Consider the following 18,959-nt stretch of genomic DNA (forward strand, 5'->3'; position numbering starts at 1 on the left):
TTTCATATAATTAAGTACCACATTTTCTTTTTGTAAGTAATGGTGAATTTATTTACAAACGATTACATATTTGCACGAAATACTGGCGCGTGCACAAAAGTGCAAAATCCAGGTAAAAAGAGATTCAAAAAATATACATACAACCTTTTTACATCTTCACTGGTTAAGATTTGATTACAAGGAATATCAAAAAATGAATTAATAATACTATTTCCACGGAATGGATTCAAGTAACCATTTTTGTTCGATGTTTTTTGTACAGGCTGCTATCACAGGACCCTCGTCGTTACTCGACTCCAGACACATTCCGGTAGATGTATGTAAAAATGTCTTTGTCTGAAAGCAATATCATAATCGTACATCATGCTTAAACACGTAAAGAAAAAATAAACATACTCGTTCGTCGTATTGCCAATTTTGCCTATTATGACCGCTGCAAGCCATTATTTTAACCCTTGGTGTCTTGTGCTGAGTGTCATGATCAGGCGCGTCCAAGCAGACGCTTTCGTCTGTCATTATAATCCCACTTTTTGACATCACAAACATCTGACTAAGCGCCGGTCGTAGGATACACGACTCAAGAAGCGCGTATCCCGAAGGTTGCGAATACGTCCCTTTTGCAGTTGGTCGCATAATACACTTCTTCGTTGAAACGTGTACGATCTAGGACAAAAAAGTTTTATGGATCATTCTTCAACATAATTTAACAAGTAAGTCCATAATTATAATATATTTCACCCTTCCAAAAAAACGATCACTTTTTGGAAAAAAGTGTTCGGGCCACACGTTATCCAAGTACCATTCGAAACTTTTACATTGCAATCTTTTACGTAACGCCAGTCTAGCTCGTATTGGTTGTTTGTCCCTTAATCTAGACGCCTCTGAAACATAAACGGACGCGTCAATAAGAGTGAGCTGTTAATTACCAAGCTATCCTCAATTACCTGCATTAAACTTAAAATAAAATTCCGCCCATTCATCCATCCAAACTAAAGCCACTCTAGCAAGATTTCCGTACAGTATTTCCCCGACACCGCCTGGGAACGTATAGGGGGATGATTTTCGAAACAGATGACCGACATGGGAACATGGAGCAATTTCAATACTGCCACCGCATTGCCATACGCGAAATGACATTTCCAAATTTTCACCGCCCCAGATCTTCATCTGTTCATCGTAACTACCGAGTTCGAAGAAATAATCTCTGTTCATGGAAAATAAACCTCCAGCCATCGCGGGCGTTCTAAATGGTTCAAAAATGTTGTCGCGCCTCTCTTTCAGCAATCGACCATTTAGCGTTAACCAGCGGAAATGTAAATCCCAATTAAATGCACCCCAATGCAATTCGAAAGATCTACAATTTTATGTGAATACATGATCTTGTGGATGAGCACGATTGATGTTTTGATGAACCACACTTACCGAGTGTAGCTAAAAGTTTCATCGTTTATGATGTCGATAACAGGGGATACTACCCTCGTTCTATTCTTTGAAACCGCTTCGAGTAGAGGCTCCAACCACCCTGAAATGTTCAAATAAATATCAGAATTATAGGTGCTACTGGATAATAAGTATTATGATGACATTTAAAAAAAGAAGAGCTTACCTACCAACCGTGCATTCGCAATGGGCATCCAAGAATGTGAGAACTTCACCTTTAGCCTCATTTGCCCCCAGAAGTCTCGCATTCACTAAACCTATACGTTTTCTAGACCGCAGAACTTTGGTGGGGACCCGTAAATTCTTGACATGTTTATCTAACTCATGTTTTAAAAACTCTAATAAAAAAGCACATAAAATAAATTACTTTTATGGAAGGTAAGGTACACACTACATAAATCATCTTTATTACCTCTATCACTGTTATCATCTACGAGAATTATTTCCTCCAATAAATGCCTCGGTGATCTATTAATAACACTGTATACGGTTCTAAGTAACGTACTCCAAGCTTCGTTATGGAAGACGATAATTATCGATGTTTTGCGTAAATCACTCAAATTTGCATATCGTGGGATGCACCTACAATAGAGAAATTAGCTGCAGTCGGTACCGACGGTAGATATAGTAACAATCTAACGTTACCCTTTGCGTCTAACGTCGGGTAAGGACCGATTTAAAGGTATTCTATCGCTGGCCATCAAATTAAAACGGTTGATTTGGAAGAGCTGTTGCATTTGGTAAAAGTCTTTTGCCGGAACGAGAACCGGGCTTCCATTCTTCCCCTCAGACGGCCGTGGATTAAACATGTTTTTATTAATGAGATCTAAAAGGAAGACATACGATGAGACTGAATATACAAACACGATCTATTCTTTTGTAATATACCTTTCGTAATATTTGGGACTTTCAAAGGGTCCACGGAGTCTCCAATGTAATGACCTACTACCACATGTATTCCACGACGATCTATGTAATCCCTTTGATTATCCAAAAGCCTACAAAACATTTTATCGATGTATCTACTTTCACTAAATGGGAGATCTACTTTACTGACTGATGCAACAAGTAATGACGGAATTCCATAGGAATTATTTCAAGAAAGTTTTTGCTTTCACGTTCACTTACCGAAGTGAAACGTAATCATCTCGAGAATCTTCAGTCTCCCGTCTTTTCCATGGCCAAACAAAAAATATTCCCATCAACAGAACGATCGAAAGAGCGATCGTCCACGCGCGGCATGATCTCCTCAATCGTGGCCACATCGTGATCCTCGTCGAACTTAACTAATTTTGAAAATAATCCCGGTTTATCTCATTATGGAATAATTAGCCGTTATCGTTGAAGCCGGACTTCCGTTATCTCACGGTCCTCACTACGGGTCATCGTGAGAAAATAAAAAGTTCCGAGATCCACCTTGAACTGGAAGAAGTTTCAAGAGCCATTTAGTATTGTCATATTATTTATCATAAGAAATTCATGTTTAATTTATCGTGTTTAATTTACAATTTACATGAAATGATAAAAATTACAGAGCTTTGCAACCTCGTTTACAGGTAAGAATAGTGTGGAACAAATCCACGAGATTTCTGAAGTTTATAATTAAGTTTATGATTTACCTGAATCACACCATGGGTGCCATGGATAATTCCAGGTATTTTACGAAAAATATCTGGAACGTCTTTTTAACGAAAAATATTATTTCGCAATTGCTTTATCCTATTGAAGTGCTATTGAATCAGACAATGCACAAAAATCACTCAGTTCACACTCCCATAGATCCGGTAACTGGAATAAACTCCAAGAACTTAGGATGCTATGAATGAGACAGTGCTATGTCAAGATAATCCGTAGCCTTGTAAAATGAATGAAACTTTATAATGATTATTAACTAAATAAACTTCGGTAGGCATCTCATGTTCATCTCTGATTGTTCTTTCAAATATCTATAAAACAACACATAAGAATAAAATTAGTCGTACAACTACATACAGTCAATTGAAGTGCTATATATGATAATATGTAATATACACATATAATATTTGTATACAGAGGTTAGTCGAACCTGTCACGTAGCTTTTTATGATTTGCTTAAAAGAATCGATCTAATTAAGTCAAGCATTTAATAAGGAGGAAGTTCTAGCAGCACCTCACTTGAGACAATTATAAGCTTCACTTATATACCATAATTATTATCAGAAAATACGTAATAGAAGATCATACCAAGTGGGAGAAGCATTTTCCTTCTTTTTCTCATTACTTGAAGAAAACACATCATCTGAGCAGACCTTATTAATGTATCACAAATACCGAAGAGGTCAGCACCATTCCTAACGTACGGTTCGCCAATTCGCCACGTTGGAAGAAGTTGACGGGTAGCTACTGCTTGTTTGACATTAGGGACTGTGTTTTGTAAACTGTAATTAGTTACTATTAATTGAATATAATAAGGTGAGGAAATGTTACTCGGGTGAATAATGTATTTCTTATTTTAGTTACAACCCAGGCCAGGAGATATACGTAACACGTGTTACGATTTGATAGCAGTAGGTCGCTGAACTTTCGAATCAAGAGCAACATAATTATAGTATTATCACTTGCAATTACAAACTTTATACTATAATAAGATTGCCTTTTTTTTCAAAATTCATATTCAGATTTATACACATTTGAACATATTAGTCTCTGCGATAAGTATGTTCTGAAGGAAGCATATGACATCATGTACATACCTTGAAATTTATTTTTAATACTGTTTTAAAATATTATGTTCCTGTCAATTACAATTTTGGTGAACATAAATATGTATCATGTTTTATCATTATTGAGTATCATTTTCTTATTTTATACAATAATTCTGATATGTTTCTTTTAAATAAAGTAATTTATTTTCCAGTACACCCAAGATGAAGGTAAAAGAGTTGCTCAAGACTGTCAATGTAGCATGGTCACCAGCAGCTCAACATCCCATATTATTAGCTGCAGGAACTGCAGCCCAACAACTTGATGCAAGTTTTAACACATCTGCTAGCTTAGATTTATACTCATTGAATCTGCAACAACCAGGATATGATTTGGAATTAAAAGCTAGTGTTGCAAGTGACCATAGGTTGGAAATGGTTCTTTTGTACACATGAGAATATTATTAATCTATTGATGAAGTCTTACATGTCTATATCAATTTCAGATTTCATAAAATAATATGGGGTTCATACGGTAATAATCCAGCTGGCATAATTGTTGGAGGCTGTGATTATGGCATGATAAAGATTTATTCAGCTGCAAAAATGCTAGCTAATGATAGTAACTATTTAATAAGCAGTCCAGATAGACATACTGGTCCAGTCAGAGCACTTGACTTTAATCCTTTCCAAGCAAATTTATTAGCAACAGGTGCAACAGAAAGTGAAATTTATATATGGGATATTGTTAATACAACCACTCCAATGACTCCTGGGTCTAGAAGTCAGCCATTAGAGGATGTGCAACATATTGCATGGAACAAGCAAGTGCAACACATTCTTGCTTCCACATTTTCTCAACGTTGTGTCATATGGGATCTAAGAAAAAATGAACCTATAATCAAATTAACAGATGCAAATTCAAAAGTAATTTCATTTGTATATGTTTTTTATTTTTAATACATGTAGTTTCTATAATTAACTGTTATAAATTAAGGTAAGGTGGAAAGTGGTCCAGTGGCATCCAGATGTTGCAACACAGTTGTGCCTGGCATCAGAGGATGATCAGGCCCCTGTAATTGAATTATGGGATTTGAGGTTTGCAACATCACCTTTAAAAATGTTCCAAAATCATCAACGTGGAGTTTTATCAATTGCATGGAATCCACATGATCCAGACTTGCTTTTAAGCTGTGCCAAAGACAACAGAATATTGTGCTGGAATCCTAATTCCGATGCACCTGTACGTTTATTAGTAACACTTTCATGTTTAATGGTAATGAATGAATTCAACTAATTTATTTTTTTATGTAGAATGGAGAAGTGATTTGTGAATTAGCACAAACGAATCAATGGAATTTTGACGTTTCGTGGTGTCCGAGGCATCCAGGATTAGTAGTGGGAACCAGTTTCGACGGTCATGCAGCAGTTTATTCCTTATTAGGTGGACAACAACAGTTGTCTGTAGAAACGTCCAACAAAATTGTAGACTCTTTTCCCGGAATGGATCCTTTTACACAACCACCTTCTGCAGTCCAGGCAGAACCCGCGGTTGTATTGACAAAGGCTCCAAAATGGTTAAAAAGGCCATTTGGCTCATCCTTTGGAGTAAGTGTCTGTTTTTGAATTATGTAATAATTCATTTTTTCCAAATCGTAATAGAGTATTAAATCGGTGATTCTTTTCATAAAAACAGTAAACTTTTTTTAGTTTGGTGGGAAGTTGATAATATTTGAAAATGGACCTATAGATCCCAATCTACCTCCAAATTCAAATAGGAAAGTCATCATATCACAAGTAGTCACGCAACCGGATTTAATCCAACGTTCAAACGAACTGGAGGAAGTTCTTAAAACTGAGCAATACAGTGATTACTGTAAAGGCAAGGTCGATCAAACTGATGATGTACATAGAAAAAAGATATGGAATTGTGTGGGTGCATATTTTGGTGAAAATGTGACAAAAGATATATTAAACTTACTGGGATATGATATAGAAACGATGAATAACAAATTAAATCAGTACATACCTCAAGATGAGATCAGCAACATTACCGAAGGTGTTGGTAACTTGAATAATGTACGTATCATTTTATGTTTTTAACGTACTTTTAATAAATCATAAAACATGTTTGGTATATCGTAAAATATAATTTGTTTGTTTAGGTAGCTAATGGAAATGTTGTTGATGGATGTGCGGCATTTGATGCCATCGCGCAAGAGAGCAAGAAAACAACCGCGGATGCGCTCAGAAATAATAATATCGAAATAAACGTATCTGATGGTAATTTTTACAACATAGTTTCGGATGTTCTAAATTTTTATTATAATGCTATTAATAATTAATGTTTGGATTTGTTGTGTTATAGATGAGGATGGGCTTATAACTCAAGCAATCCTCTTAGGGAACATTGAAGCCGCTGTGTCTTTGTGTTTTGCAAATAAAAGGTACGCAGATGCAGTCATTCTTTCAATGGCTGCTGGACCCGACTTGTTAGCACGTACCCAGTACAGATACTTTTCAGAACATTCGGGTGCTCTTAATTCTCTTATCAATTCATTAGTTAGCGAAAATTGGGCTGAGGTGATTAAAAATGCCAATATAAATTGCTGGAAAGAAGTATTGATCGGAATATTTACTCATTCTAATCCACAAGAGCGCTCTACGTTATGCGGTATGCATTAAATAACACGTTGCGTGATGATTGAAAATAAATATCTGACTTCTAATACTCTCAATTTCTTCAATACTACAGATATGCTCGGAGACCGATTAGCATCGTCTGATGATCCAGCGCTTGAAGAACAAGCTCAGATCTGCTACATTTGTTCTGGTAATTTGAATAAAATGATTGAATCATCCAACGCTGAAATTCAAGAAGTCGTTGAATTGGTAGTTTTAATGCAAAAAGCTTTGGAAACGCAGGGTATTAGAGACGTACAAATAGAAGGGAAGATTGCAAATGTTTTATCTCAGTATGCCGAAATGTTAGCGGCAGAAGGTGATCTCGATGCTGCACTGAATTATCTTGGAAACAGTCAAGATGAAAATGTTATGATGTTAAAAGATCGTCTATGCAGAGCCTTAGGCTACATTCAGGAATCGAAAGTCGTGCCGAAAGCGCCAGCGGTACAAAATTATTACGATCGAACAAGAAGACCTATGCAGGTTGCACAAAATCCACTACACGCTGCAACGCAACAAGCAAGACCTTTCTTCGATTCGAATGTTGCCCCTACAAAACAATCTTTCGTGCCACCTCCAAACCAATTTAATACCCAGCAGCAACAACAACAACCTTTCGGAATATCTCCACTCCAACCTCATGTACAATCTATGCAATACGATCAAATGCCCAACACTTACACTTCGTCAGCTATGACTCAACCACCTCCTCCACCACCTCCTACAACTGGATCAAGCGGAATAGGATCTCGACCGCCCAGTGTTGGGCCTCAAACAAGATCGAAATACTTAATAGATCCATCTGTGAAATCTCCTTCAACATACGGACAATCTGGTTTCCCTCAGCAAACATCGATGTACAATAGTCAACAACAGGTTTCTCCGTTGCAAGGCTACCCTGCGCCGAACGTGTACCAGCCTCAAATACCTGTTCCTACAAATGCATATCCTGGACAAAACTTCCCGACTATGCCAAAAGAACCTGAACCCTTTAAACCAATTCAGCCAAGCGTATTAACGCCAATGCAGAATCCGCCACAGGGTCAAATTTATGAACCAATTAAGACCCAACCGCTTCCACAGACTTCAATGTATGGAAACGAGAATCAACCACCACCGGTCGATCGTTCGATCGCTTATCAGCTACCACCGCAACCTGCCGGATGGAACGACCCACCAGCTGCAAAATCCAGAATGCAGGTAAATTGTTTTTATATTTTTAATACATTATCATATACCGGATTACTTGTTCAAATAAAGTTAAAGACTGATAACGTAAACTTTACCAAGTTTATATTTATATATGTATGTACGTTCAAATAATATAGCCAGTACTGGCATTATGCAACAAAAATGAAATGTCTGCGGAACATGCCGGTACCCGGAAATGGAAAGAAAAACATTCGAAGAATGTGAATACGAAGGTAGACAAATACAAGAAATTGAGTGCTGTTTTTTACTGTATCATAATTGCTGTTTATTTTTGAGCAAGATGTATTCATTCCCTTGATATCGTATATTAGAATTTTATTCAGTCTATCACGAATAACATCATAGTTTCGTGTGATTTTAAATTAACCAATACCACGGTGTGAAGTACAGCTTCAAACAAACATTGGTGTCGTGTAAATGTTATATTTTACTACACAGACATTGCTAATTTTATCGTTATGATTAAAAATATAATGTGTTATGTGTAAGCATAACAATTTAATATTTTGTACAGTCAAAGCCAGACTACCAGACTCAGAATCCAATTTTGCATCCATTGAGGGGTGCTATGCCTCAATCAGAACCAAATGTAAGTATAATAGTATTATCGTTTTACAAAACTATAAAATTTCTGTTCTTTTCTGATTGATCTTTTTAGGTTTCACAGCAAGAAAAATATTATCCTGAAACGCAAGTACCTTACAATCCACAGCAATATACTCAGAATATTCAGAACGTTCAAAATATCGGCGCTCAGTTTGCCAAACCAATGGAACCTGTGCAACCTGCAGCAATGGCCAGAGCACCAGAGCCAGAGAAACCAAAACCACCGATACCGGAGCAACATGTGCACTTAAAAACAGTATTTGATGAATTAAAAAATCAGTGCTTCGAGAATGCGAAGAATCCAGTAAGTTTACACACTTTTTATAAACTATATAATAAACAACTTTATTTATTTTTTTATTACCGTAGCAAATTAAAAGGAAAATAGAAGATGTATCTAAGAAACTTGAAGTTTTATATGATTGCCTTAGAGAAAATAAGGTAAACATCTGATTTCTTTATACTGTCATTTTCAGTATTAAAATACATTAAATAAACTTGCATTTTACAGTTATCCCAAAACACATTGCAAGGACTACATCAAATATCACAGATGGTACAAAGCGGAAATTATACCGGATGTTTAGATCTTCATACACAATTAGTATCAGGTCCAGATTTCAGTCAAATATCTTCTTTTATGCCTGGAATTAAAGTATTATTGCTAAGTGCCCTTCAACTAAATGTCTATATTAGATAGAATGCAATATACAAAATCGGTAATATTTACATTTAATCATTTTTATAATTTGAAATTTTTATAATCCTTAACATCCTTATTAAATGAGATATTCGCGTTAAATTAACTTTCCACGATATTCAGTGCAGTATGAATAGTCGTAACTACTTACATATGAACTTTATGACTTCATCGTACAATAAAAAAAAAAACATAAAGTTTATATATTCTACAACTAAAAATGGCTTATCTCTGTACATCTAAGAAATTCGTTATAAAAAGCATGTAAAAAAATAGAAAAACTATATTTGAGCAGAGAAGACGTTAATATGTTCTCGCAAACTGTTAATTGAATTTTGTTCTTTTAACCAATATGTGTACATAAAATATTAAAGTTGGCTTTAAAAAATCACGTGTATATTTTTAAATAAAAAAAGTTATATTAAATTTGTTATTAAAAATCAGAAAAATTTATTGAATAATTAAACTGTGTAGAATAGCAGCTTTTTCATTAATAATAAACTTTTGTAATAATTCATCTAATGGATCGATTCCATCACGTGCTGCTTGCCGACGCATTGCTTGTTTCACTTCTTCGCGTACACCTTTGTCAGCTCCACGGGTAGTTATACGTCGATCTATAATATTTTTGTAAAAATATAATAAGTTTAACTTTTCAATAGCTGATATACCTAAAATAACATACTTTGCAATACTCCCGATCCTGAGGCTATATCTAGAGATACACCACCCCCATGTTCCGTCCAGAGGTATGTCAATTCTTCTAAAATATCTACACATATAATATACGCCTGAAATAATGGATATGAAAATGATCCACGATTGATGATTCTTTCCGTAATTGTAGATAAGGTACTAGCTTCCTGAGGCCAATCGATTTGCATCAATACCAATACATGTCCTATGGCCAAGTCTCCAACACCGCCAGGTAATGAAAAATTTTCCTGGAGTAATCGGTATGTATAAATGTACGATCAAAATCGACACACTTTTAACTACAGTTGTATGTGTCAGTTACCTTCATCGCTAAAAGAAGTAATCTGCAGCAATATTGAATGATGGGAAAACGCGCAATTGTTAAATAATGCAAATGCCTTGCACATGGAACAGTTAAATTATGGGATACTTTTCCACTTACTGAAGGCAATGTACTAACTGCTAAAACTATGTACTCTAACATTCCCTGAAAAAATAACATATATTTAAAATTATTTTATCAGGAACAACAGACACGATGTAAGAATATGAAAACAGGTAATGTACCTTATAATCTTTTAAGAAAAAACATGTACTTGCTAAACGAAGATGAGCAGATAAACTACCTGCTTCTTGAGATAATCTTGCTAATACTTCATGATGTAAACCTTTGTACATAGCTAAATCTGTTAGAAAGAAATTGAGCCATGAATCTAAACGAAGCTGTTGGTTTAATTTTCCTACTTCTCTTTGCAAATAATCATTGCTATGTAACAAATCCCATAATTTCACAGCTGATGCTAAACCATTACCACCGTACTCGCTGTCGCTGGTTACTACAATACCTCCATTGTCTTCCCTTTTACGTTTTTTTAATTTTGGTTCTAGATATAATACATACAGTCAAAATTATATACATATGGGTAAAAAAGAAAGTACTGCAAATTCAGTCATTATCTTACCTGCAGATGAATGTACACACTCTCTAAATGCCTCTACTAAACAGTACATGGTATCATCATTATTTATAAGCGTATTATGTTCATTTAATATTCGTAACAAAACTACAATAGTACACATCAACAATTGTCTAACTACTAATTCTTCGCATAAATTTGTTGAATGTACAACTGCATATTGATGCAGTCTCTCGCAATATACATCTCGATTCCAAGGCATTGAAAACAAACTACTCAGTTCCCATCCCAATTTCTTTCCAATTAATTCTACAACTTGAAACAATCTATCCCATGGATGCTGAATTTGACTGTCCTGTGGTTGTTGTATGTATGCCAAATAAAATTCTACTGCTTTACAGAGTAATCTTAAACATAATCTTGGGTTTAATTCAACTGGTGCAGTACCAAGGAGTGGTAATGCATCACAAGCCAATAGCTTTCTGAAACCATTCACTGCACGCCCTGGATGACTGTGCTTCTCTGCAGTGAGAAGAGTTTCTACTAACCGTACCTGAAAATGTAACATTACTAAGGAGCAACTAATGCAAATGTTGAAAAACCTATTAAATAAAGATACTTACTCCATGAGTAGCAATAGTTTGAGGGAACCTACGTAGTAACAATAACAATAATTTACAATGTTCCATTGTATCCTCACTGTGATCAGCTGTCATAACAAGCAATCTATGCTGTAGCTCTTGAGGTATGTGTTGGAACATCTGACATAAAAATTCTGCTTCAGAATCACATTGTTCCATACGTAGACAAGTTGTTACTGTTTCTATTTCCTTCCATATATCTCGATCATCTGGAAAATTCTGAAATCTATTCTCATATTTAAACAAATGTTTACATATGTGTGAAAAATGTATATTTTTAATATTGCCTAGATGAGTATTTCCACCTACATTTCACTGAAACATTTAGCTGCTTCTTTCACATTTTTTGAAAGCTTTTCAATCCGATATGCTTCGAACTGTTAAACGAAACAATATAATTAATTTTTGAATGAATTTCTTAAACATTAATAACGTCGAACATTAAGTCAATATTAACCTGAACTTTAGCACTATGAGGGAATAAAGATCTAGCTGTAATTAGCCAGGATTTAGCCGCATAAATATCAACCGGTAATGCATCTTTTGCGCGCATAATTAAATAATCTTCTTTAGATAATTGATTATTATCAGTGGTGGATGGTTTTTCCAACATTTTTTAAAACATTAATATTTGTATGTAGAGACAAAGGTATCTCGCACAGATTTGTAAATAGTATCTACTGCTAGCAGTCAGTGACTATAGATTGCTATAGATCCAACAAGACTAGAAATGCCTTGTTTTCAAGGGGTCTTGAATTTGTGGAACGAACGCCATCTGCTTTAAAATCTATCTGTTTAACCCTATCTGTTTAAAAATTTGTTTGTCAACGGCCTTTAGCCACTTAGGACATACCGGTACCCGTAAGATCACCGAAGTCAAGCTAAGCGGGCACGATTCTCGCCAAAGATTGGTGACCGTGTGCTGTTGGCAAATGAATAAGCGGAAAGCGGATAATGAATAATGAAACGAATAAGGCAATGCAATGTAAAAAAAAAGTAATGGAAATAATTGACAAAAAGTTCGTTGGGCAAAAGAGGGGCTAATAAAAGCACCTGGACTCAAATGTTCCCGCTGGTTACCTTGACCGACGGAGTAGCTTGTTCCGCGACATCTTTAAAATAGAGCATGAAGTATTTCGTTTAACATACTATATTCATGTAATTAAACAGGGCTGATGATCTTTATGATTTTACTTATTCTGCGGTAAGTATCAGCTGTTCGGTGACAGTTTGCCAGCCGTAGTAGAGTGTTGAGGTTTATTGTTTGGAAAGCAATATGGCTATCTGGTGATTAGTAACAGTGCGATACGTAGACAAAAGAACAACGCAGTTCTCATGATATTTGGAGACGCGTTGTGCGTTCATTTCTAGTTGGTTTAAGTAAGAAAAAACAAGAGAATCGTAGTAAAATGTTGGAACTCGAGGTGGTTCCCGAGAGATCCCTCGGTTGCGAACAGTGGGAATTTATTTTAGGCAAGTGACGAAACCACTCGCGTTGTATCGCGGCTATGTCGTATTACGCATAATTTTCCAACAATTAAATTATTCCGAATGATCGGCAAATTGATCGATGATCCTCGAAACTTCGTTTCACAATGCCTAACACGTCTTATTGATGTTGCCGTCACCCGACTGTATTCGTAGCACCCTATTTCGTTCTATTTGTAAACACCTCGTTTGACAATCGCGCGTAAACAAAGAAAATGGAGCTTGTTATGAATATTTTGTTGCTCATTATGTAATTGTTTACAACTATTCCCTGATTGTTGAGGCTCTTACTGTTGGTATATCAATTATCAGGCTGGTAATTGATCAGAGATAAAAGCTGAAATAAAATATATTTTTTAAATAATGTATGAATTTTATAAAAATTAAGAAATTATGGTAAAACACTTATTAATATGTACATAGTTTAAAATAATGCATAAATATCAAGAAAAAAATGATGTAGTTGTACAATACCGAAGAGATATACTTCTTTAATGAAATTTTTATTTCAGGGATGCATTTTTCTCAATCTGTGTCAATAATACAATCCCAAGTGGGCATTATAAGGGGAGTGCAAGTACTTTATAGTGATAGTGTAAGTATCAATGTAAATTTTATTAGATACGTATTATTGTATTCTGTACTTTTATATAACTAATACTGAATAATATGTGTTACAGAATCCTTTAGATGTAGATTTAGTAATAAACTTACCTCATGATGGCGTTCGGCTTATATTTGATCCTGTGGTGCAAAGGCTCAAAATAATTGAAATTTATAATATGAAATTAGTTAAACTTAAATACTGTGGTTTACCATTCAATTCACCAGAGGTTTTGCCATCTATTGAACAGATTGAGCATTCGTTTGGAGCAACCCACCCTGGTGTTTATGATAGTGACAAACAAGTACATATTTGTTTCAATGAGAATTTTTCAGAAATCTCAAAAATAAAATACTAGCAAAGGGACTGCATATTATTTTTAGGTATTTGTATTAAACTTTAGAGGACTATCATTCTACTTTCCCATTGACTCAAAGTTCCAACCTGGATATGCACATGGACTGGGATCATTGCAATTTCCAAATGGAACATCGCCGCTTGTGGCGAAAACAGCCATTTATGTGGGTAATATGGGGGCTGGAATGGGATGCGACGAACATAATTTAAAGACACCACCACCACCTCCGCTACCTCTCGTAATTATTTTTTGTTGGTGTTATAGTTTAGGCGATACGCATATGTACAGATACAAGATTGACGCTATATAATCATCTTTTACTAGGTCTGTTATCATAACAACCTGTATTTAGAAAAGGCAGATGTTATGAGAGACAAAACGCGTACCCGGGGTCTCAGACTGCATCTCTTTACAGAAGGTAGCTCTGTAACAAGGGTATTACTAGAGCCAAAGAAACGCTGCTTAACAAAAGAGGTCACTTATTATATTTGCAAAATTTTCAGATTGTTGTTCTTTAAACTCGTCGCTTAATTCTTTTCATTTCTGTGTAATGTGTACTGTTATTATAGGTGTTATTTGGCGACACTTGTGAAGACGTGCTGAGCGCTTTGGGAGCACCGTCGCGAGTATTTTTTAAAGCCGAGGACAAGATGCGTATTCATAGTCCTCACGCGCACAAACGCGATAAAATAAGGCGGTCAGATTTCTTTTACAACTATTTTACCTTAGGACTGGTAAATACTTTTCGTCTAAATAAATATTCTGTATTTCACAAGCTGGAGTTATGTACTCAAAAATACTTTTAGGATGTTTTATTCGATGCCAAAACCCAGTGTGTTAAAAAATTTGTATTACACACAAATTACCCAGGGCATTATAATTTTAATATGTACCATCGTTGCGAGTTCTCTTTAACTTTGCCACCGGAAAATAATTCCACCGAATCGGGAAAGTTGATTGATGTTTCCCCTTCTCCAGTTACGGTAAGATATGTTTCCCTCTTTCATATTTTAATCAACGAATATCCATTAACAAACCTTACAGTGAACAGAAACTTAGAGATAAATACTTGATAATTGATAATGTACTTTTAATAACCGTTCATTCTATAGATCACTGCCTATACTAAATGGGATAGAATAAGTGAGCAATTGAAGGCAAGCGCCCGACCAGTTGTGTTGAATCGTGCTTCTTCGACGAATACAACAAATCCGTTTGGATGTACCTTTTGTTACGGTATACGCGACGCGATCGTCGAAGTCATGGCGAATCAACATATTGCAAGTGTAACTCTGTATAGAGCGGTGTGACATCGATAATTTACACGATATGGTGCATTATAAAACGCTCTTTGAAGGGCAAACAAGGGAATAACGTTGAGAAGATGAACACACACTCAAAACAAGAAAAAAGAAAAAATAGACAAGTTTTAACGTCACAGCAATTGCATAATAACATCTACTTAAAAAAAGACTGTATAATCAAATAGGAATATCAAGAGTGATGCGTGTTAAACACCGAGACAGTTTTTTTTCTAACACTAATGTATACACTGAGAAACAAAGATGTTAGGTAAAATTACATATTTACCGAGGATGCAATGCAGCGTGAAAAGCTCAGAATCCAAAACGATATCATTTTGAATATCAAATACTGTTGCTTGTAACATTTTACATATTTTCCTTGAATTTATCGATCAAGGAAGTAAAAAAGTAAAAATGCAAAAAATATGAAAAAAAAAACTGCAAAAAGACGATCAACTAAGGGGTACAAGTGTCTGCAATATTCAATAATATCATATTTAATATACCGTTTTTATCTTTGGTTATAAGTTTTAAGTATAGTTAAAGAAAACACACAAAAAAAAACACAACACAGTCTTACATGAGCGATCAATATTGTAATATCTGAGCTCGATAACAATAAAAAGAAAAGAATAAAAAAAAAAAAGGAAAGTAGTTCCAGACGATTAATAAGAATTTTGATAGTTGTGGATAAATCTACGATGATTGTAACGGTTAATAATCATAAAATATAATAATGTGCTTAGTGCAAGTAAAGAATTAACTTTCGTAAAAGAAAATTTTGTAACGCGTGTTTAGATGTAATGGAAAGTGGAGACAAAAGAAAAGAAACAATGAATGATGATGCAGAAATGATTGAATATAGAGTTGACGATGCATCATGCATAATGTTGTTGTGCATAAACGTAAAAATGTGGATCATAGTAATGTTAGATACACTTCACGTTCATTTCTCAGCAACATAGTAACGAATTGTATCTTAAAAGGGGATTAACGAAACGATAAACGTTTATTGAATAATAAGAACCGCGTATATCATCAGTTCAGGAGGAATTAAACTCATGGCCTGTTTTATACACTCCTATTTATCAAACTCTGATCATTGTGATACGCGAGATTTCGATGCCAGATTATTATTACTAATTACTTCTTTTTGCATTAACACAAAAAAAAGAACGGAGTTATGATGTTTAGTTAATAATTACTTTCTTATATTTCTGTGCTATTAGATAATATTTGCGGTATAAGTATGCTCGCAAAATTGGATTTGTCTTTGATGTGTTAGTCGTTAACAATTGAATCTGCCACCATAAATCTGCTGCAAAGCAGGTAATCACAATACCTCACGGAAAGTTTTTTTTTCTTTTTCTTTTTCCTACAAATTCGATTGAATTTCACTTCGATGTTACATAGCACAATCGTATACCCTATCTTGAAACTGTTCCCATTAACTATAGGGTATAAAATACATATGTTTTATGTATCGTATAAACTTCGATAGTTAATAATCTACAGCAATTATAAGATCTATAACGAGTAATAATCGTAAATTATAAATAACGAACGACCATTCAATGGAACGTGAGATACCAGCGATAATTACTTTGATTAACACTTTTTACTGCACAGGTTTATGGCAAACTTTCCTCATATATTTAACTAGGTACAAATTTGTGGTTCATGTTTTATAAAAAACATATAAGTCCTTGTCAATTTTTCTATTTTACTTCTTTCCTTGAACGACAAATTATCATGTCTGCTTAAAGGTTGAAGTTTCAATGCCAAATGAAATTATTGCATCAAGGGCTCGCGATTAGCAAAGAAAAACAAAATTAAACAAGAATGTTAATCGACGCATAAATGTACAAAACTTGAGAGAGGCAGGTGCTTGTGTAATTAATTCAAGCATTCTACCTGCTTTTGTTTCTCAAAATCCTGTTTTTGCTGAAATACCTCCTATTTGTCGACGCTATGTCAAAATGTTCTACGTGGAAATTACTTTTTAAATAAATATATAGAGTATAGAATAATTTGAACAGGTTTCACTGAAATTTATTGCATACTATTTTTTTTTTTTTTGTTTTTTTTCTTCTAATCAATCGTGATAGTTGTAATGATAATCAGTGAGTTGTTCAAAAATTATATTCTCTATATAATTATTGTAATAATTCTCCTGGAGAAAATCTCTCTCTATTTAGTTTATACTAAATGAATCATTTTGTAACGAATGGATTATAAAATTATGTAAAACGATTTTGTATAAATCATTCTTCTTCCGAAGCTCTGACTTTAACAGTCCTTATGTACTTTTTTAAACAAATTATTCTTGATTACAATTAAAGTGGTATTCACTTTGAACACCTCTATGAACGCAATAAAATAGTAAATTCTCTTTTGTTACAGTTTACCTGTTTTATTTCCTTTTACGCGCGTTGTTCGAGTCATCTGGTCTGTACCCAATATGATTTTTCGGTCTCGAGTCCGTGTTCGTAAATAGCCTGTGTCGATTCAGCTTGATTTCGTTCAATCGGTCTCCTTGTGTTATGATATTTGCATCGTTGCTCCGATATCCTCGCGGTTCCTTCTCTGAATCATCCGATCCTCTGATATTTCGGAATTTTCCTGGATAAAAAAACTTAAAGAGTAAAAATGTTGTTTTATAACGTGCACATCTAATATCTTTGCCATTAAACTTAGATTTCTTCAGTTATACATACATATCGAAAATGAGTTTATTTGAAACACTTTATAATATAAAGTTATTAAGAGTAAAATTCCTTAATTAACAAATAGTATTAGATTCTGCTATTGTATTTTTATTGTATAGAGTATGGGATTTGATTTAAATAGTGATCGATAATGACTTCCTGCGCAGCTATCGATATTTCTGAAGTTGGCAGTAGTTGATATGAAACTAATAACCTAAATAACTGATTTTCTTCAGAAATAAAAGCTACAGAAACTTAAAAGTAGAAGAAAAGTAAATGTATATGAATTTTTTCTTTACTTTTTATAAACAATTATCAGGAAATTTAATTTTGTAGGTGAAACACGATAAATCGCAATCGATTAGCGTTTGAGCTAGGATGCGCGCGCAGTTTCCTGGTTAATTTGGCGCGCAATAGTACAGTGCACGTGTAGCGTCGTTCCGTTAATTGTGACTTTTACATATTATTATTTGCATAAACATCGAGACAGTGCCAAAATGATGCTTCTAATCATCGCCAAGTTAGTGGTATGTACAAAGATATAATAATCAATAAGTTTTTTGTATTCACAGACGAAATATTACATGATAGCATACTATGGGTTAAGCGGTTAATGTATCTACAATGTGTCATCAATAACTCGCTAATATTTCGACAAATCCATAAAAATTTGTACTTTTAATATGATTTACGACTGAATTCGAAGTTTTTATTCGTGAATTTAACTATTAGGTTAACAATTACTTGAATCAGATTCTCACCTAAAATTTTCGTAAGCTTCATTTTACTCCTCTTCTCGATCGGTGGACTATCGTATTTGTTAGCTTCTGAAAAATCAAAGATCGATAACATTCGTGATTAAATCGGGCAAATTCTTAAATATTCAACATGTTGCAGGGGTTGCAAGAGAAAATCCTCA

The 18,959-nt window shown here is 34.5% G+C and overlaps 4 protein-coding genes across 14 annotated transcripts; 2 read left to right on the plus strand and 2 right to left on the minus strand.

The window, feature by feature from the left end:
- Nucleotides 1-22: 22 nt before the first annotated feature.
- Nucleotides 23-3,737, minus strand: LOC114878024 (polypeptide N-acetylgalactosaminyltransferase 3-like). 2 transcript variants are annotated; one of them, XM_029191360.2, is made up of 12 exons: nt 3,664-3,737; nt 3,060-3,386; nt 2,569-2,862; nt 2,329-2,438; nt 2,086-2,266; nt 1,853-2,022; nt 1,611-1,778; nt 1,423-1,522; nt 945-1,354; nt 739-881; nt 397-663; nt 23-336 (listed from the first exon to the last, which is right to left on the minus strand). In XM_029191360.2, exons 3-12 carry the CDS (start codon nt 2,703-2,705, stop codon nt 208-210), a joined length of 1,815 nt encoding a protein of 604 aa, XP_029047193.1. In that variant the 5' UTR covers nt 2,706-2,862; nt 3,060-3,386; nt 3,664-3,737; the 3' UTR covers nt 23-207. The 2 variants fall into 2 exon arrangements, with proteins under 2 accessions (XP_029047193.1, XP_029047192.1); XM_029191359.2 differs by having other exon boundaries at nt 3,506-3,689.
- On the plus strand, nt 3,731-9,360 carry LOC114878022 (protein transport protein Sec31A). 7 transcript variants are annotated; one of them, XM_029191351.2, is made up of 15 exons: nt 3,731-3,815; nt 3,936-4,027; nt 4,337-4,549; nt 4,628-5,048; nt 5,119-5,364; nt 5,436-5,729; nt 5,832-6,200; nt 6,287-6,404; nt 6,490-6,795; nt 6,877-8,006; nt 8,135-8,230; nt 8,533-8,607; nt 8,677-8,928; nt 8,994-9,065; nt 9,136-9,360. In XM_029191351.2, exons 3-15 carry the CDS (start codon nt 4,347-4,349, stop codon nt 9,322-9,324), a joined length of 3,771 nt encoding a protein of 1,256 aa, XP_029047184.2. In that variant the 5' UTR covers nt 3,731-3,815; nt 3,936-4,027; nt 4,337-4,346; the 3' UTR covers nt 9,325-9,360. The 7 variants fall into 7 exon arrangements, with proteins under 7 accessions (XP_029047184.2, XP_046144277.1, XP_029047182.2 ...); XM_029191349.2 differs by having other exon boundaries at nt 3,769-3,859; XM_029191350.2 differs by having other exon boundaries at nt 3,771-3,859; nt 3,936-3,986.
- Nucleotides 9,361-9,750: 390 nt separating this feature from the next.
- On the minus strand, nt 9,751-12,304 carry LOC114878023 (integrator complex subunit 10). 3 transcript variants are annotated; one of them, XM_029191356.2, is made up of 8 exons: nt 12,036-12,304; nt 11,888-11,955; nt 11,561-11,804; nt 10,983-11,490; nt 10,588-10,904; nt 10,343-10,507; nt 10,010-10,268; nt 9,751-9,941 (listed from the first exon to the last, which is right to left on the minus strand). In XM_029191356.2, the coding sequence occupies exons 1-8, from the start codon at nt 12,189-12,191 to the stop codon at nt 9,775-9,777; spliced, it is 1,884 nt and encodes a 627-aa protein (XP_029047189.1). In that variant the 5' UTR covers nt 12,192-12,304; the 3' UTR covers nt 9,751-9,774. The 3 variants fall into 3 exon arrangements, with proteins under 3 accessions (XP_029047189.1, XP_029047190.1, XP_029047191.1); XM_029191357.2 differs by having other exon boundaries at nt 11,561-11,787; nt 12,036-12,058; XM_029191358.2 differs by lacking the exon at nt 12,036-12,304 and having other exon boundaries at nt 11,561-11,797.
- Nucleotides 12,305-12,396: 92 nt separating this feature from the next.
- Nucleotides 12,397-17,728, plus strand: LOC114878026 (PHAF1 protein CG7083). Of its 2 annotated transcripts, none has more exons than XM_029191362.2 (8): nt 12,397-13,051; nt 13,579-13,661; nt 13,747-13,974; nt 14,054-14,266; nt 14,353-14,502; nt 14,598-14,762; nt 14,835-15,011; nt 15,141-17,728. In XM_029191362.2, the coding sequence occupies exons 1-8, from the start codon at nt 12,988-12,990 to the stop codon at nt 15,336-15,338; spliced, it is 1,278 nt and encodes a 425-aa protein (XP_029047195.1). In that variant the 5' UTR covers nt 12,397-12,987; the 3' UTR covers nt 15,339-17,728. The 2 variants fall into 2 exon arrangements, with proteins under 2 accessions (XP_029047195.1, XP_029047196.1); XM_029191363.2 differs by lacking the exon at nt 12,397-13,051 and adding an exon at nt 13,064-13,462.
- Nucleotides 17,729-18,959: the final 1,231 nt, after the last annotated feature.

Source organism: Osmia bicornis, chromosome 12, assembly GCF_907164935.1.
Source record: "Osmia bicornis bicornis chromosome 12, iOsmBic2.1, whole genome shotgun sequence".
In the NCBI taxonomy this organism is placed as follows: Eukaryota; Metazoa; Arthropoda; class Insecta; order Hymenoptera; family Megachilidae; genus Osmia; species Osmia bicornis.

Excerpts from the sequence above, each read along its gene's own strand:
- LOC114878024 (XM_029191360.2), bottom strand. The coding sequence starts at position 2,705 with ATGTGGCCACGATTGAGGAGATCATGCCGCGCGTGGACGATCGCTCTT. Across the intron at positions 2,439-2,568 it reads GATGATTACGTTTCACTTCG|GCTTTTGGATAATCAAAGGG; the intron begins GTAAGTGAACGT and ends AATGTTTTGTAG. Across the intron at positions 1,523-1,610 it reads CCATTGCGAATGCACGGTTG|GGTGGTTGGAGCCTCTACTC; the intron begins GTAGGTAAGCTC and ends TGAACATTTCAG.
- LOC114878026 (XM_029191362.2), top strand. The coding sequence starts at position 12,988 with ATGTTGGAACTCGAGGTGGTTCCCGAGAGATCCCTCGGTTGCGAACAG. Across the intron at positions 13,975-14,053 it reads TTTATGATAGTGACAAACAA|GTATTTGTATTAAACTTTAG; the intron begins GTACATATTTGT and ends TATTATTTTTAG. Across the intron at positions 14,267-14,352 it reads CACCACCTCCGCTACCTCTC|GTCTGTTATCATAACAACCT; the intron begins GTAATTATTTTT and ends ATCTTTTACTAG.
- LOC114878022 (XM_029191351.2), top strand. The coding sequence starts at position 4,347 with ATGAAGGTAAAAGAGTTGCTCAAGACTGTCAATGTAGCATGGTCACCA. Across the intron at positions 6,405-6,489 it reads CGAAATAAACGTATCTGATG|ATGAGGATGGGCTTATAACT; the intron begins GTAATTTTTACA and ends GTTGTGTTATAG. Across the intron at positions 8,929-8,993 it reads TCGAGAATGCGAAGAATCCA|CAAATTAAAAGGAAAATAGA; the intron begins GTAAGTTTACAC and ends TTATTACCGTAG.
- LOC114878023 (XM_029191356.2), bottom strand. The coding sequence starts at position 12,191 with ATGTTGGAAAAACCATCCACCACTGATAATAATCAATTATCTAAAGAA. Across the intron at positions 11,956-12,035 it reads CTCATAGTGCTAAAGTTCAG|TTCGAAGCATATCGGATTGA; the intron begins GTTAATATTGAC and ends TTCGTTTAACAG. Across the intron at positions 9,942-10,009 it reads AGGATCGGGAGTATTGCAAA|ATCGACGTATAACTACCCGT; the intron begins GTATGTTATTTT and ends AAAATATTATAG.